Source organism: Acomys minous (assembly GCF_964271855.1).
Source record: "Acomys minous genome assembly, chromosome: 1".
NCBI lineage: Eukaryota > Metazoa > Chordata > Mammalia > Rodentia > Muridae > Acomys > Acomys minous.
In genome coordinates, this window is record NC_140483.1 from 157,619,691 (window position 1) to 157,636,439 (window position 16,749).

The following is a 16,749-nucleotide window of genomic DNA, read 5'->3' on the forward strand; positions in this document are numbered from 1 at the left end:
CCCAGGGGCTTGGCTGTTTCCTCCTTGAATGGAAGACTCTGGGCTGCCAGTGACAGGCCTTCTCTTGGCTCTATAGCATGGCCTCACCCTGCCACCTACACAGCTCTCCCATTTTTTAGTTTGGTTTAAATCATCCAGACACCTCAGTGTTCCTAAATTCATCCCTTTTCAATGTATTTTTCCTTGATTATTAAAATTTTGTTTTCTTTGGAGCTATTAAATAAATGTCAGAATAGGCAGTAGTGTAATCCTTGGGGTCAATTCATTCATTTTACCAGTGGGAGAGAAAAGACCTTCCCACGGAGAGACATCCGGTCTCCTATACCCAAAAGCACTCACTAATTTAGTACTAACGAAAGCCCTACGAGGAAAGATACCAAGATCAGCCTCTGATGTGGTTCTATTTAATGCATTTTAGAGTCTCTTTTGTAAAAGAAGTCACACCCTGTGAAGTCCCTGTATCTCAAAACCCTCATAAAAATGGATATGATGATCTATTTGGAAGACATTATAGATTACATTTCTTAGCATTTGGCTTTTCTTTTAGCAGCTGCTCATATCTTTCTATAGGCTTCCATTTCTTCATCATTTAAAGAAGATTAAATACTATAACCCATACAGTTGTTGAGTTATTTAAAATGAGTTCAAATTAAACACTGAGAATTGGTTTTCTCTTTCCTAGACAAGACTATGTCCTCCCACCTGTGGAGAAGTGTGTTCCCTCATATATGAGGACTTATCTGTTTCCCTCATTGTCCCTTTCTCTACCTCTCAGGTGGGGCCAAGCATCACAGTGACATGTTCGGATGGCAAATGGAACAAGCAGGTGGCATGTGAGCCAGTGGACTGCGGTATCCCAGATCATCATCACGTCTATGCTGCCTCCTTCTCCTGCCCAGAGGGTACCACCTTTGGTAGAAGATGTTCCTTTCAGTGTCGCCACCCTGCCCAGCTGAAAGGTATTCTGAGTTGTTTGTCACATCTTGGCCTCCATCATCTCTGACAAATCTAGTGGCTGTTTTCCCAGTCTCCTTTTGAATCTCAGACAGCAAGAGGTTAATTAAGTTCTTTTTACCATTTGTGTTATGCAAGCTGTCTTGTTCTACATCCAGGAATTCAATAAACCATGTGGGTATAAAAATTTATATATGTATATAGAAATGGAATTGAATACCCCTCTAATATTTTGAAAATCTTGCAAGAAGATGGTGGGAATGGAGCAGGGCAACAAAGAGTGTTATATTTAGAATTATATACCTAGCTTATTGTGTATGATTAAGACTCAGCAAACCTTATGAGGTGTTGTTAGTCTTTGAATTTTCCAAAGGAAGAAACCAATTATTGGAGGTTAAAAAACTAGCCCAAGGTTGCTATATTAGTGATGGTGACCATGTTGTAACCCAGGGCTGTCTTCACCCAATGTCAACTATGCTCTTTACAAAGGGAGACAGGGTGTGGAGAAAAACCGATATGGCCAGGAAGCAATAAGAATATAGAGGTGAAGAAGAGGGGGTCGGGCAGGCTAAAGAAGAGGTGAAAATGTGATCTGAGGGCACATAGTGAATTTATAGAAATGAAAGTCTTAGAAGAGTTCTCAGAGCCCATGCAGAATAACTGGAAACCCAAATTACATTACAGGCTTCACTGGAGCAACTTTGGCTAAGTTTTGGAGATATAAGGGTTCTATCCAGCACAGGGTTTGTTAGCTGAAATATGTTTCTTTCTTGAGTATCAACAACAATAACTAACTTGATCACAGATCTCATATTTTTGTCTTTCATGCCATGGAATATGCATGAGGAGTTCTGTTGCATGTGGGGACTTAGGGACTAGGTCTCTGAATACACCTAATAGCAGATAAACTACTGTGTATGGTTGAGGTTTAGATACTTCAAATATTATAAGCATTAAAAGTTTTCAAAGGGACATTGACCTCAAAAGGTTATATGAACTCATAACCTTTGCAGGCAATGGCTATGTGGTCAGAAACTCAGGAATGACATATACTAAGACTTAATAAAGTGTTTTGGTTGGATGGCTAAATATTGTGATAAAGAAAGAATATAAGAATAAAAGACCCAGATTTAATTATTAACTGTCCCTCAAGGAAAACAGGAAGTACATTAAGCTACAACCCCCAGCTCTTCCTCCATTTTTGGTGTTTGTTTATTTGTTTGTTTGTTTTGAGACAAGGTTTCTCTGTGTAGCCTTGGCAGACCTTGGCTAGCTTTGTAGACTAGGCTGGTCTTGAACTCACAGAGATCCACTTGAGAATATTGATGAGCATCTCAGCTGGGATTACAGGCATGTGCTACCACACCCTGCTGCTCCTTCTCTTTTATACATACCCTAGCTCCTCCTCTTTTTCTATCAAAGAACATTTGAATAAGAAAGAGAATTTTCATTTGAGCTACTACAAATATTAAAATCTACGAGAAGGGAAGAAATCAATAGAAAATGGAAACTTTCCAGCTTCTAAGCCCAGTGGTTCTCAACCTTTCTAATGCTGTGATCCTTTAATGTAGTTGGGGTGACACCCAACCATAAAATTATTTTCATTGTTATTTTATAACCCTAACTTTGATACTTCTATAAACTGTAAATATCTGTGTTTCCAATGACTCCTATGAAAGGATAATCCCAAGGAGTCATGGCCACAGATTGAGAACCCCTGTTAGAATCTAAGTCATCAAACCCATTACATGGCTCTATCTGTCAATAAGAAACAGGATGTGTTAATAGCTAGAAAAGCATACCATTCTTAACTAGAGGCCCTTAGGAAATGAAGTTGAATAAATTAGCATTGGTTATTAAACATGGCAATGCCTTAAGAAAATTTTTCTACCTTTTTTTTGTGTGTGTGTGTGACTATGCATGAGGAAAATGAACATTGCTACGGAAAGTTGGTTTCAAAAAAAAAAAAACATCGTTTTGACATTGTTGATTCCCATCTTGCCCATCTCTTGAGAATACAGGGAAACATCTTGACTTAGCAAACTGGTCTGTGAGGACCAGCTGCTAGTCCATGCAACTCTGTTAGCAGCTCCATCATGCCCAGAGAGCCTTGGTCTAAGGTTTCCACTTAGACTTGCTGGCAGCAAGGACTGCGTGAAAGCCGTATTCCCTCTTAGAGCTTCTTGATGCTTGCCGTCTTTCTCATGAAATGGTCAAAATGATCAAAATAACCTTTCTTCCATTATTTTACTTGTTTTGTGTTTTCCCTTTCTACCTCTTACTTTTTGTTTCTTTACATTGTGTTTTTTGTTTGTTTGTTTGTTTAAGCAATGGCTTAGAATCAGAATGTTCCAAGTCTGATCCAGCAGAACATCTTAATGGATAACTTCCACACAAAGACATTTCTGTGCCTGTACATGTACACATGCAAATAAGTAAAAAATAAATAAATAAGATGGAATAAAAAGTTAAAAATAAGAAAGTCCAGATTTTACTGTTTTTTTTTTCTTTATGAGCTATTTGATGGTAGCTGAGCAATGCTGCTCCTATGACCCATCACAGCCTTACTTAAAAAATGAGCTTACTAGTGTTCACTGTCTAAGAGTCTAGAGAATGAAACATTGACACTTATAAGACAACTGAACTGGAAAGACACTTTCTGAGCCATTTTCCCTCAACATCTGAACAGTGGGTGAGCCACTGCTGACCTTGTCCTGTGTAATCCTCATGGCTAGCAATGGCACAGTCATATTCTACCTTTTATGAAATGCTCAGACAACAGTATTGTTGTTTTAAGAAGAGTACACACCATTCAGGACAATCTGATAACTACGTCCCTAAAAATTCTAACCCCACGCAAGTGGAATAATCCCCCTTCTTCTTCCTTTCCAGGTGAAATATTGCTTTATTCTAAGCCCCTCTTCCTGATTTATGCAAAACAGCATGAGAGTTCTAGGTATTAAAAAAAATTCTGCCAAGGTTTTCACTATTGTTGTTGTTGGCATTTTTCAAATAAGCTTTGTAAGCATAGGTCAAATGTATAAAAATGCATGAGGGGGGAAGTCTTGTCAAATTCAGGAAAAACAATGTTAAGACAAAGGCAATAAATATTGAATTAATGGATTAAAACATACTACTTTTATTACCTGGTGAATATCAACTCAGCCATCATAGGTGCATTTACTATTGACAAGGAAGCACAGCTTCTGAAGCAAGCACGCCTTGATAGTTCAAAGTCTATGGAAGGTCTGCTTTCTACTTCTAATTCTTGTGCCCTTTTTCTATCTCTGCTTTTTATGTGAGCATATAAAACTTGGTCAACTAACTTGTTTCCAAAAGATACTTTGTTCTGTGGAGCATTTTCTGACTTCTTGAGTCTTGCTGAAGATGAGGCGAATGTGGCAGGTTACATAGTGACAGGTACCCACCTTGTTTCCCTGGTGAAGCAGTCTTCCTATGTTTCACACTTGCTTTCCTCCATCTGCATCTGCACAGAAGTAAGCAATGTTCCAGATCCCTTAATTTCTCAGTTTAGAAAGAATTTTTTATTGATGATCCCTGAAAACAACTGCGCTATAGGACATTCTTCTTCCTTCATATTTAATATTGGGAAAGAAAAGTGGGTTACTTTAGTAAAGAAATCTGTGTATCAGATGAGACTGGAATTGGTAACATCCTACTACTGGGTAGCTGATCCTTGATTTCAAGATACTCCAGTGATCTAAGTCCTTTACTCCACAAGCCTTTCACTAATGCACCTTTGCAGTTTTCTTTGGCCAGTTCATTAGTAGGAGCTTCAGTGTGGTTGAGGAATCTGACAGACCTTCTGGGAATGCTGCATGTTATGAAGATTTTAATTCTTGGGTTCCCAGTAGCCCAGACATACACATTTAGAGGATTAGCTCGTTCTTTTCTTCCTTTCCTTTTTCTTTCTTTCCTTTTTTTTTTTTTTTAATTGTTTTGTTTTGTTTTTGTTTTGATGAGACAGCCCTTTTCTATGTAGGCATGGCTGTCCTGGACTCACTTTGTAGACTAGGCTGGCCTCAAACTCACAGAGATCAGCCTGCCTCTGCATACCCAAGTGCTGGGATTAAAGATGTGAGCCACCACATGCAACTAGCTGTTTCTTTTGGTATTTCTTTTTTTTTTAAACAATAATAAAGTTTTATTATTTCAAAATTTCAAACGATTTACCTGTTCTATAACCTACAGTTTTACTTGTCTAACTTGTATACAAAGACAAAATAATCTTATTTTGACAAATGTCCATTTTCTTAAGTCTGTAACATTTATAGATGATAGAAAATAATTTTCTCAATATGTACACATTCCGAATTTCTATCCAAACAAAAATCCATTTTATGTGTTTCTACAATTTTTCTTATATTTCAACGTATATAATAATACTTCATCTTCTTCCTGACTTTCTCAAGGTCCACACACTGTTGTCTGAAATTCTCATGAGTTACTCTTGAGAAATCAGCTGGAGGTCCTTTGCGTCCACATTTTCTGCACCACTGGCTTCTCTCCTTCTTATTCTACAATTTCTTGTAACTTCTGTTAGTTTCTGTTCCTTACCAAGAACAAGGAAACTGAGTATCTTTGCAATCCTAGCAGTCCTCACCTTAGGCTAATGCAGCTTTTGGAAGGTTTGCTTGACCTTGTTCTAGTCCAGCTAGCTGAATTCTTGTTCTCTGCAAGCTATGTGGATCAGTATCCTTTCCATCTTAAAATGTCCAAGTTGTCTAAGAACCCAGAAGTAGCTTTTGATTAGGACCAGAGATGCCAACCAATTTGTTCAAAATCACAAGTACAGTCATGATGCTTCATTCAAGCAACAAATGAAAATTGAACAACTACTATACCACACCATATAATAAACAAAAGAATAAAGAATAACAAGACAAATTGAAGGGCTTACACTTCACTTCTTGATTCTATTATATGATAATTTTGGTGATTAATGTCTTCATTCACACACTGATTTCATATATTTTGGGGGCAGAATATGAATCTTAATTGTGTCCTGATCAAACCAGGATTACTGCTCTACTGAACACTTTAAACATTTATCATTTCCTTGTGCTTAAAATGTTGAAAATATTTTTCTCAATATTTGGAAATGTACAGCACAGCATTATCTGATTCCACTAAGTTCACTGTCACCCTGCTGTGCCTTACAATACAAAGGCAAATTTTCCTTGAAAGCACTCACAAAGGGACTTGGTCTTCTATATAACTTCTTAAGTAAGATAATCACAATGAGTATCACTTTTCTGTCACTACTAAATGCATATAATTTTTTTCATCCATACCAGAGAGGGAAATTTCCATAAACTCATATAGAGATAGGCTAAGCAAGACTTACTTTGCTGACTTGACAAGATCATGCACATATACAGATAAGTATGTAACAGTAATTAATGAGAAAAGAGGCAATTCATTTGGAAAAGAGCAAAAAGAGATGGATCTAAAGGGGTATCACAGGCATGGAAGGGACGAGGGAAATGATGTTATTCTATTATTGCATCAAAAATAAAAACTATTAAAAAATTTTAAAGATAAGGAATGTCTGAAGAGCTGACACAGTTAAGAACATTCCCTGCTCTTTCAGAGGACCACGTTAGATACCCAGCGCCCACAGAGTAGTTCAAAACCATTTGCAACTCCAGTTACAGAGGATCTAACAACTCATTTTGGCCTCCATGGGCACTAGGCATACACATCGTATACATACACACTTGCAGACAAAACACTCGTACAAATATTTTATTTGTTTATACACATAAAAATAAATAATCTAAAACATTTGAAGAGATGAGTAAGTAAAATGACAAAGAACCCACAATCTGTGAGAACCAACTGTTTAATATTTATACTCTGCTAGACATGTCAGTCTTCGTTTTATGACTTAAGTCACACTCCCCAGAAAGCTTAGGTTGGGGACTATGAAGGGGGGAGACATGGTATTGACAAGATAATAAATGTCTCTTCTAAAGCCAGCTAACAGTGGAAACAATGAGAACTCATTGTATATGAGGAACTTGGAAGGAGAGATTAGAACACGCCTGAGTGGTCATAACTCTAGACGGCCTACAAGTTTGCCAACAATGATTGATTGGATGCTGAATCCGGCAGAATTCACTCCTTGGCTTTTGTGCCCATGGGTAAAGCATGCATGTCTGACCAGAACCAAAAACCTCAGTGTGATAAAGATTCTTCAGAGTATATGGGCAGTTATGAAAGGCACAGAGTATATATTCCACACCGTGTTTTGTTAGGAGCCCCTTGGCTGGCGCAGGTACTTACTGGCAATAGCTAGGGAGCAGACATCTTGATCCTGCAGTCCATTGCTTGCCCTTCTGAGCTGGTTATGAGGGTGGGGCCCATATCCATGACTCTGAATCATAGTCCTCCTCTACCCTGCTTACTGATAACTTATTTACTCTCTCCTAGAATGGCCACTTCCAGTTTGATCCTTTCCTCTTTGTTAATATTCTGCAATCCTCCTGTCATCTCACAACAAAGAACTGTGCCCTTGTCTTCACAGCTTATAGCATTTGTAGCTGACAGACATAGCCCTAACACTTTGATTAAAAACACCAGCACTTTAGTCATGAGTATTTTATCACCCTTGAGCAATTTGGAAAGGACACCTTCCCCGTATCTTCTAAAGCTCCCATTCTTACCAAACTGCTGATCCATCTGGCATTCCCAAACAACTAGCTGCATTAATTAATCCCCAAAACAATGAGGAGAAGTTTCCTGTTCTGAAGTCTCTTTGCTTTGATGAAAGCTCAATGAATCATCTGTTCACCCTTTCCACTTTCCATGAGATGTGAAAATATGTAGTTGGTGGTATTAGGGTTTTACCAGTTTGCATTTTCTGTGGGGTTTGCAAACATTATCATCCTCATGTCATCCAGATGAATTACACCGATGGGGGGGGGGTGAATTACAGGAAATTAATGGTGAGAGGCGATGCAAAAGAGTGTACAAAAATTGTAAGGCAGTTTTCTTATCTTCCTCCTCTTTCTTCATTTTTATCCCAGGTAGCACTTGGCACCACCTTCACAAATACTAGCTAATGCATATTTGACGATTATTTGTCATGTTCCTTTATATAGCATTATATTATATGCACTGTGTGTATGTTATTTTTGTCTTGTTTTATTCATTGCTTTGCTCCCAACAAGTAAGTTACCTGGCACACCACAAGCACTGAACAGATGCTAGTTAAATGAATATAAACATCTCTATCTCACATGGGTCTTTTCTGACCTTCTTGTGTAAGTTTTATGTTGAGAGAGGGAGGAAGGAAGGATACAGGTTAATTTACAAACAAAGCCATCAATGGCATTTTGATAGACACTTCATAAACATGTTTCTGTATTTATTCTTCTGAGTATTGGACAAACAGAATAACTCAGTTCTTTCTATGGACACAAAAATTAATGGTGGGCCATCCTGAGTGGAAAATAAGAGCTTCGCTGTACATATAGACACAATCTCTTATTTTATAAACAACCATACTTGTAGTAAGACAAACTTGGTTTTGGACCTTTTGTCTTTTACTATAAGAGCTTGAATGAACTACCCTCTCTTTTGAAAAAAAAAAAACCAGCCTGCATTTCAAAAACATTCTTTGCATAGTAACTGCTCAATAAACATCAAGCTTCTGCCTGTCACTGATGGTCGCCCACCCTGCTTCAAATCCAGAGACTCCCATATGCTTTTAGCACTAGTAGTCAACTCCGTTCACTATTAACCAATCAGATGAGAAGCCATGGAGAAACGCCCACTGCAGTTGTTCCTCTAATTGTCTTGAGTTTGGGAAAGGCTCTGTGTTCATAATACATGAGCTGGCAATGAAAAGCTTAGCTTCTGGCTTTTACTTTTATCTGCACAGACACCTATCAGGCAAGCATCCTGAAGGCAATCAGCACTCGGTCAGAGCTGGCTGGCACTTGTGGCGGGAAGTACTGCTCTCTCTGACAGAACTTCCCTGAGCACTGAGTTCTGAATAGAAAAAATAACCTCCTGGAAACACGGTGTTATCACTTCCAGTCATGGGGAAGCCAGAACAGATACAGAACCCAGCTCCAGAGACAGCCCTGGGTCACACAGAGCACTGTTGGTAGGGTTAACACCATTTAGTCTGGTCCAACTGTTTCAGGCAAGGACGCATACCTGTAGGGAACAGGGATGATGGAAGGACAAGGAAGAGCTATTTCCTGTGAAGTATATGAAGCCCAGAATTATTTGGACTTTAATGGATTGTGGAAATGGGCTAAGTCTTGCTGCTATAGCTACTTGCTTTACAGAGCCTGAGTTCTTACAGGAAAGCATTGGAATTCCATCCAGGGATCCCTGGGGACCTCATGTTGGTTCAAATCCTGGTGGCTCATGTGTTATTTTAGCTGTCCTGGGGACTCATTCCTCTGCTAAGCCTGCCTGCCTGTGTCTTCCAGGCAACAATAGCCTCCTGACCTGTATGGAAGATGGGCTGTGGTCCTTCCCAGAGGCCTTGTGTGAACTCATGTGCCTCGCTCCACCTCCAGTTCCCAACGCAGACCTGCAGACAGCCCGGTGCCGAGAGAACAAGCACAAGGTGGGCTCATTCTGCAAGTACAAGTGCAAACCTGGATACCACGTGCCTGGCTCCTCTCGGAAGACCAAGAAGTAAGTGGTGCTAGGAATATGGTTGTGGGCTTTGCAGAAGAGCAGAGTCAGATCAGGCTACCTCTTTGGAAGCAAACAGTTCTGTCTCTGCTGAAGGCCATACCAAATGGGATCCCATTCTGTCCCTTGGGACAACACAAAAGAGTAGGAGTTATATCAGGGCAGTGGTTAATTTTTCTAAGGCCTCCTAGTTTTTTTAGCAGTGATATCAAGGTGATAGAGTACTCATGATGCCAATGGACTGGCAAGAATGCCTTTCACAAAGTACTTTTTAAAAAAATACTGGGTGTTTGCATCATCATTGTATGGGCACCCATGTATACACACTCTGGAAGGAAAAAAAGAGAAGACAAGAGGATGATGAGCATTGAGCTTTGTCCCAAACCATGTCTGAATGACAACCTGCCAACCTCTGGCAATGTTGGTCAATGTATGCAGTTCCATTCATCCTTTATTGTTATTATTATTATTAGATATTATAATATAGTTATACAATATCCTCTCCCCTTTCATTGCTCCAAACTTTATTTTCATGTTCATGAAATATTTTCTCATTAAATACATATGTGTGCATATACACACATATTTCTAAATATATAAATGTGGCCTATTCAGTCAATATAATATTAGCCTATACATCCATCTATCTATCCATCTATCTATCCATCTATCTGTCCCTCTATCTATCTATCTATCATCTATATTTATTTGAGGGGAAGACTGATTCTTCTGCTCTCATCATTCCCTAGTTGCCCTCAGTTCTTTGTCTAAGGATGAGGCCTCATAAGCTTCCCCCTTATATGTTGGCATGTCTATTGGCATCATCCTTGTTTAGGTCATGTTTAGGCAGCCATACTGATGAGAGTTCATGGTGCTACTCTGATATTTCTAAGAGGCAAAAATACAACAGCAAACTTCTTGTTCCTCTGGCTTTACAGGCTTTCCTTCCCTGGTTGTACAAAGATCTCTAAGCCTTAGGTGCAGGACTTGTGTTGTAGATGTATCGGTTGGCACCGGGCTCCACAACTCTGCATTTTGACTGGTTGTGGTTTTCTGTAATCGTCTCCTTCATGAAGGCCTCATTCATTCCACACACAGGCAAGGGCATAAGAACACTATGAGGGCCCCTGGTAGTTTTCATGTTGAAACCATGTGATCCTTGGAATAACTATTCCTTCCTTTTTCCTGAAGACGGGCCTTCAAGACTCAGTGTACCCAAGATGGCAGCTGGCAAGAGGGAACTTGTGTGCCTGTGACTTGTGACCCACCACCACCCAAATTCCATGGGCTCTACCAGTGCACCAATGGCTTCAAGTTCAATAGTGAGTGTAGGATCAAGTGTGAAGACAGTGATGTCCCCCAGGTAAGCCTGCAGAAACCTGAGATCAAGGCCCTTTTCCCTCTACTTAACAACTGCTGTCTACACAGCCAAGCTTATAAAATGACAATATCACTATTATAGAAGCTGAGAAACGGGACATCCAGTAACTTCTTTCATAAGATCTCTGCTGTGTAGTCTCTCTACAAACCTATTTTATTCAGAGACTTTTAGCTTTGAGATTTTTTTTTAAGCATTAGAACTGTTAGACAAGTCAGGTGCGGTGGTGCACACCTGAGGCAGAGGCAGACAGATCTCTGTGAGTTCGAGGCCAGCCTGGTCTACAAAGTGAGTCCAGGACAGTCAAGGTTACACAGAGAAACTCTGTCTTGGAAAAAACAAAATACAAAAAAAAGAAAAAAGAAAAAAAAAGAACTGTTAGACATTTATTGAGAAATTATTATAGAAAATCATGTATAGACTCCTAGCACTTAAAGATGATCAGTTATGTCACTATGATAGGAGTGCTTGGGACTTTGATGAGCTCTGGCCCCTTTTCTACCACCATCACTACCCACATTGTCCTTGAAGCATTTAATGACATGAGTACACTACCATCTTTAGATCAGTTGCCCCCGGAAGCCTTCAGAGGGCCTTTCTGAAGGTTGTGAGGACATTTCTGAGCAGTGTGGGACAAAGGAGAGCAGAAGGAGCCAGCATGGATTGGGTTATATCTCAAGCCATATATAACTAAAAGATAAGTCCTATGTGCCTGCCTACCACTTGTGCTAAAAGGACTCTGTGAAAGGCTATCCTTCAGCCTCTGTACCCAACCTCTGCTACTCAGTTGGACAAGCAGGGTGTCACCAAAGTAAAAATCAAAGTCCAAAATAACGCAAATGTCCACAAAACCCCATTTTCCCAGAGCCCCTGCTCAGAGTTGATAGGCTAGTTGGTGGGCAAAGATCACCAGTCAGATAAGTCTGGAATATAGCTGGCTAGACTTTGCTCTTCTTTGTGTCTTAGCCTCCAAATACAAATCACTGCTAGGCTAACACCCTTAGCAACTTTTTCTTCTGCTTCCCACATTTAAGCTATTCCTAGACCTACTCAGTGTACCCAAAATACCCACCCTAAAGCTGCTCCCTCTGTAACAAAGCAACTACCCTAATAAAAACCCATCATAGTCTTTATTTTATTTTATTTTTTATTTTTTGGATCACAGTGCAGCCTCTTGATCATGTCTTTCCTTAATATCCCAATTCGCTGGATTCAAGACCTTTCAGGCTAGCATCTTTTTGTTTCTTTGGGATAGAATCTAATCTTAGTAGGCAGCATTTCATACTGCTGCCCATACCCACCCCCAGAAAAGCCAGGCTCCTGATCCCCTCTACTCTTCCTTTCTGTCTTAAGCCCTTTTCTCATTTGGTCCAGATGCCTGGACTGTATTCCATCCTTCTGACATGCAAGCCCCTCCTCTAAGAGTCCTTTGTACAAGTCCCTCCCACTCCTGGGCTTAGTTGCACCTCTCTCGGATTGCCCACTCATAGCAGCAGCCACCCATGCTAACTTCCTGATTGACTTTGCAGTGGTCCCGCACAAGTCTTCCACTGTGGCTTTCAATGCCCCTATGCTTCAGCACTTAGGACAGTGCCAGGCACCTAGTAGGCCCCTAAGAAATGACAGTCAAATTAGGAACCTGATGCCTCCTCTGTGGATAAGCTGAGTTTGGTAGGTATTGCCTTCAAGTCCTGAACATCAAACATTCCCAGGTCTTTATGGATGCTCTAAGGTGCTAATGGCCATCACTGCGAATCGTGCTTGTCCTCCAACACCGAGGACTCAGGAGTCCTGGAACAAGTGTGAACCAAGATTGCCATGGCCTCTCGCAGGCTGACCAACTTCCCTTTCGCTCCCTCACATAAAACTTTTGCTAACAGTTCTCCCAGAGCCAAATAATATTCTGGCCATGGCCATGTTATCAAACTGAAACCCAGTCTGCCTGCGGCCTGCCAAGCAGCTTTCATGGGCAGTTTGTATTTAAAGGAGAGGAAAATGTAAATTCATCAGAAGACCGGAGTGTTGCTGTTTGGCAGTGGGTGGAGAGGCTAGACTGGAAGAAGCAGGGTATGGCTTGTCAGCTCAAAGAATGAGGGGGCGTGTGCCAAATGGGCTCTTAACACAATTGATGTTTCTAGTTTGTACTAAGAATGAATTTCCTCTACCCTCAGACCAAAGGCCTGAGAGCCAACGCCAGGGTTCACCTCAGATTCCCTCTCGCTGCCTGTAAACACAGCAGGAACGCAAGGCCCATGCTTCTTGAATCCCACAGCTTATACGGAACAGAGATTCTTAGTTTTCCAAACAAGTTCCAGATCCTGGCAGAGAAGGACAGAGGCTACTATGGGGAGAGTAGCTGACTCTCCATGGCTACTACTGGCAGAATTGTAAAAATTCCCCTGCATTGAGTCCACAGAGTGAGCCAGCAGGATGCTAGATCTGAGTTCAAACACTGACTTCATCATCCCACCCCTCGATGAAAGGACATGTTACTTAACCCTTCAAGCTTCAGTTGCCCTGTGTGTGACATGTGGAGACATAATACAGCCTGCCTCACAATTTATTGGTAGTAGCAGGGAATAGATCTGGGTACAGGCAGATGCATGTAGTGAGTGGGCCTATGGCACAGAACAGAGCAGTCCCAAGGATGGTATAAGCAGACTAGCCTGCTTTAATGGTCATCACAGTAGAGAGACCTATCGTTCTGGCTGCAAGCTTCCATGCAGGCTAAAAACAAAGGCAACAGACTGAAAGATAGCTCACTGCTGTGTAGTCCCCAAAAGTCACAAAGGCCCACTTATCCAGTGTAAGGATCCATATGATTTGCATGGAAAATTTGCCTCTTGCCCAAGTAATACCTGTAAGACAAATAATCTTCCAATATGTTTGTTGTAACACAAAGTTCTAGCTGGATTGGAGGATTATTTGTACTGTGTCACCAGATACACAATGCAGAAGTTTATGGAATTTGGCTACAATGTCCAAATAGTTAAATATTAAACTCTGTTTAATTTTATATAACTAAAAAAATGTAAAGTGTGTTTGTTGGTGCCTGTCATTAATCCCTACATGTGGGAAAAGTAGGCAGGAGGATTAGTAGTTCAAGGCTAGCCTTGACTACATAGTGACTTTGAGACAAGCCTTGGCTACATGAAATATGAGACCTTTTTTCCTAATTCTTTCTCAGACAGTTTTACCTATTTATTTTTTAATATAGTGTCTCACTGTGTAGCCCAGTCCAGCCTCCCTTCAACTCATGACAACCTTTCTTCTCTTCCCTCCTTAGTGTTGGGATTTTAGGTGGGAAAGTCATGGCCAGCCTCATAGTTTATATTTATGTGTAAATAGCCATACCTACATATACTTACATATTGGACATATCAGTTCTAACATTTATAGTGTTCCTGCCCCACTAAACCAAAATGGAAAGAAAAAAACAAAACCAAAAACAAAAAAACCCTCATAACTTTGCTTTTTAATGTGAGGATTTTATGAGCACCAGGCTGGTACTAACAGACTTTCCTTCATTCTGGTAACTTCTAGCAAACACCAAAAAATAAATAAATAAATAAATAAAATAAAATAAAATAAAACAAACTATCTCCCCACTTTGCAGACACAGAACAAAGGCCTATGGAGTCTAAGTCTTTGCTATAACTCTGAGTTTGTAGATGGCTTTGACTCTTCAGCCATGCTTGTTCATTGTTCCTGGCCACTTCCAGGATAGGCTGGTGACAAAGGATTTTCTCTCCACACAACTAGCAACAAGTGCTAATCCTCTCTAGATTTAATGTGCCTTAGAAAGCATTGAATGTGCAGAGAGATGTTAGTCCCAGGACCTAGTGACAAGCTCTGCAGGCGTTTACAGCTGATAAGGGGGGCAGCCAGTCTGAAGATAGGACCAGGATCTGTGGCAGACACTTGAAGCAGGAGAGGACAAAGGCTAAATGTGATTTGTAGGCCAAGTGGTGAATCTAATAATGGGTTTCCAGAGCTCAGCAGGAACAAGAGAGGAAGAAGAGAGGAATCAACAATACACCCAGTCCCTTGTATAAGAGACAGAGGCGGGGTGTGCAGTCCCTTCTGCCATGGAGCTGGCCCAGGCCATATGGTCTCTGCCATGGATGCAGAATAACCCTATGGGTGAGAGACTGTAGGTATGGCCAGTGTCTTGTTTCATGGGTAACTGTGCATCAAGCACAGAGGGCTGCCCTGAGAATGTGAGAAAAGCTACTGCCAATAGAACTTGGCAGATGCTCAGAAGCCTTCACTGTAGCCCACTCAGTTTACAGATGGCTCCACTGATACCCAGAAGAAGATTCCCATAAGGCACTACAGAGCCAGGTCTTAAACCAAACAATAGCACAAGCCATTGTTTTTAACCAGTTCTTGCTCTTGAAGGTGTCCATTACCCTTGTATGGCTGTTTCATATTGATTGTTTCACATAAATGCACTATTTACACATGAAGACATGGAAGGTTTTTTTTGGGGGGGAGGTGGAGTGGGGTATGATGCATTATATAAGTAGGACATGGTAGATCTGGACTTCCATCACTAATGCTCATCCTGTCCCCTGCCATCTGGCTCTGCTTGGCTTTGATGCTATGAAAACTCTCTCTCATGATTTGACTTATTTTTCTTCTACTTATTGTCCCTTTTCCCCCTTTGTTTGTCTCCCTTTCCACTGTAGGGAAGACACAAAGGTGCACAATAAAGGACTGGGCCCCGGCACACACTGGTTCTCTTCCTCTGTGCATTGCCTCCTCATTCTGGTTACTGCAATTTCAGGAAAGCACTCTGGGTTGACTTGATTCTCGAGGTCCCTAGAGCCATTGATTGCAGCAGAGAAGTTAGACCATGGTATATGCAAAGCTCTGTGCTACTCCCATAAATGGACCAGTTGTTTTTCATGATGACTCCTTTAGGCAGTAGACTCTATGCCCACTTAACAGTTGAAGAAATGGAGGTACAGGCACATGAAGCAACTCTGCCAGGTCCCAGAGCTTGGATATTACAGAGCTGACATTTGAACCTGTGCAGTTGTAACCATCACCAAAACATCCACCTCTTGTTTCTTTCCTGTAGTGAGCCTCAGTTTTCAGATTTAACACAGCTATGGCTTCTCTTCCACTCAGTAGTTAAAATGACTCTTTAGAACATGGAACATGTCATACGTTCCAATCATATAGTTCTAAACACCTTCAGCTCTATGTGGCTTTCTTGGCTAAAGAGATAGGGGATGCAAAGAGAGTGCAGAATGTCTTTTAAAGACAGATTCATGAGCATAGAGTGGAATGCAGTTTTGGTGAATGATGTGCAGTCCTCTTGTTTGAAATTTTACTTTAACAGGTAACGTCATGCCTTGCGGGGTTGGGGGACTTGGCTTGTGTATTTGGAATAAAACACACTCAGTGGGTTTGGTTCCCTGACAACACCCACAGAAGTACGGTTCTCAGATTGAATGCTCAACTACCCTGGCTCTTCTGTGATCAAATTAGGCAAAGCAGTCAACAAGGATATCCTCGTTGTCAGACAGTCAACAAGGGTGGAGCACAGCAAACAGTAGCCCTATGGGAAACTGCAGCATCTAGAAGCTCCAGAGAAGCTGCCATTTAGAGGGAGCAGCACAGACAAAAGTGTGAGGAATAGACATCCAGGGAGACAAGCAGGGGAGCGACATGATTACTTGAGTAGATTGAAGGGCACATGTATAGTCAAGAGGTGGGGCTAGAGA

The 16,749-nt window shown here is 40.9% G+C and overlaps 1 protein-coding gene across 1 annotated transcript in view; it reads left to right on the plus strand.

Moving 5' to 3' along the window:
- The window catches only part of PAPPA (pappalysin 1), a gene marked incomplete at its 5' end in the record, with an annotated part of 252,028 nt that overhangs the window by 196,476 nt on the left and 38,803 nt on the right, over nt 1–16,749 (plus strand). The window contains 3 exons of the mRNA XM_084793333.1: nt 776–959; nt 9,426–9,636; nt 10,828–10,999. Coding sequence (XP_084649459.1) covers nt 776–959; nt 9,426–9,636; nt 10,828–10,999 — 567 coding nt within the window. The remainder of the gene's footprint in view (nt 1–775; nt 960–9,425; nt 9,637–10,827; nt 11,000–16,749) is intronic.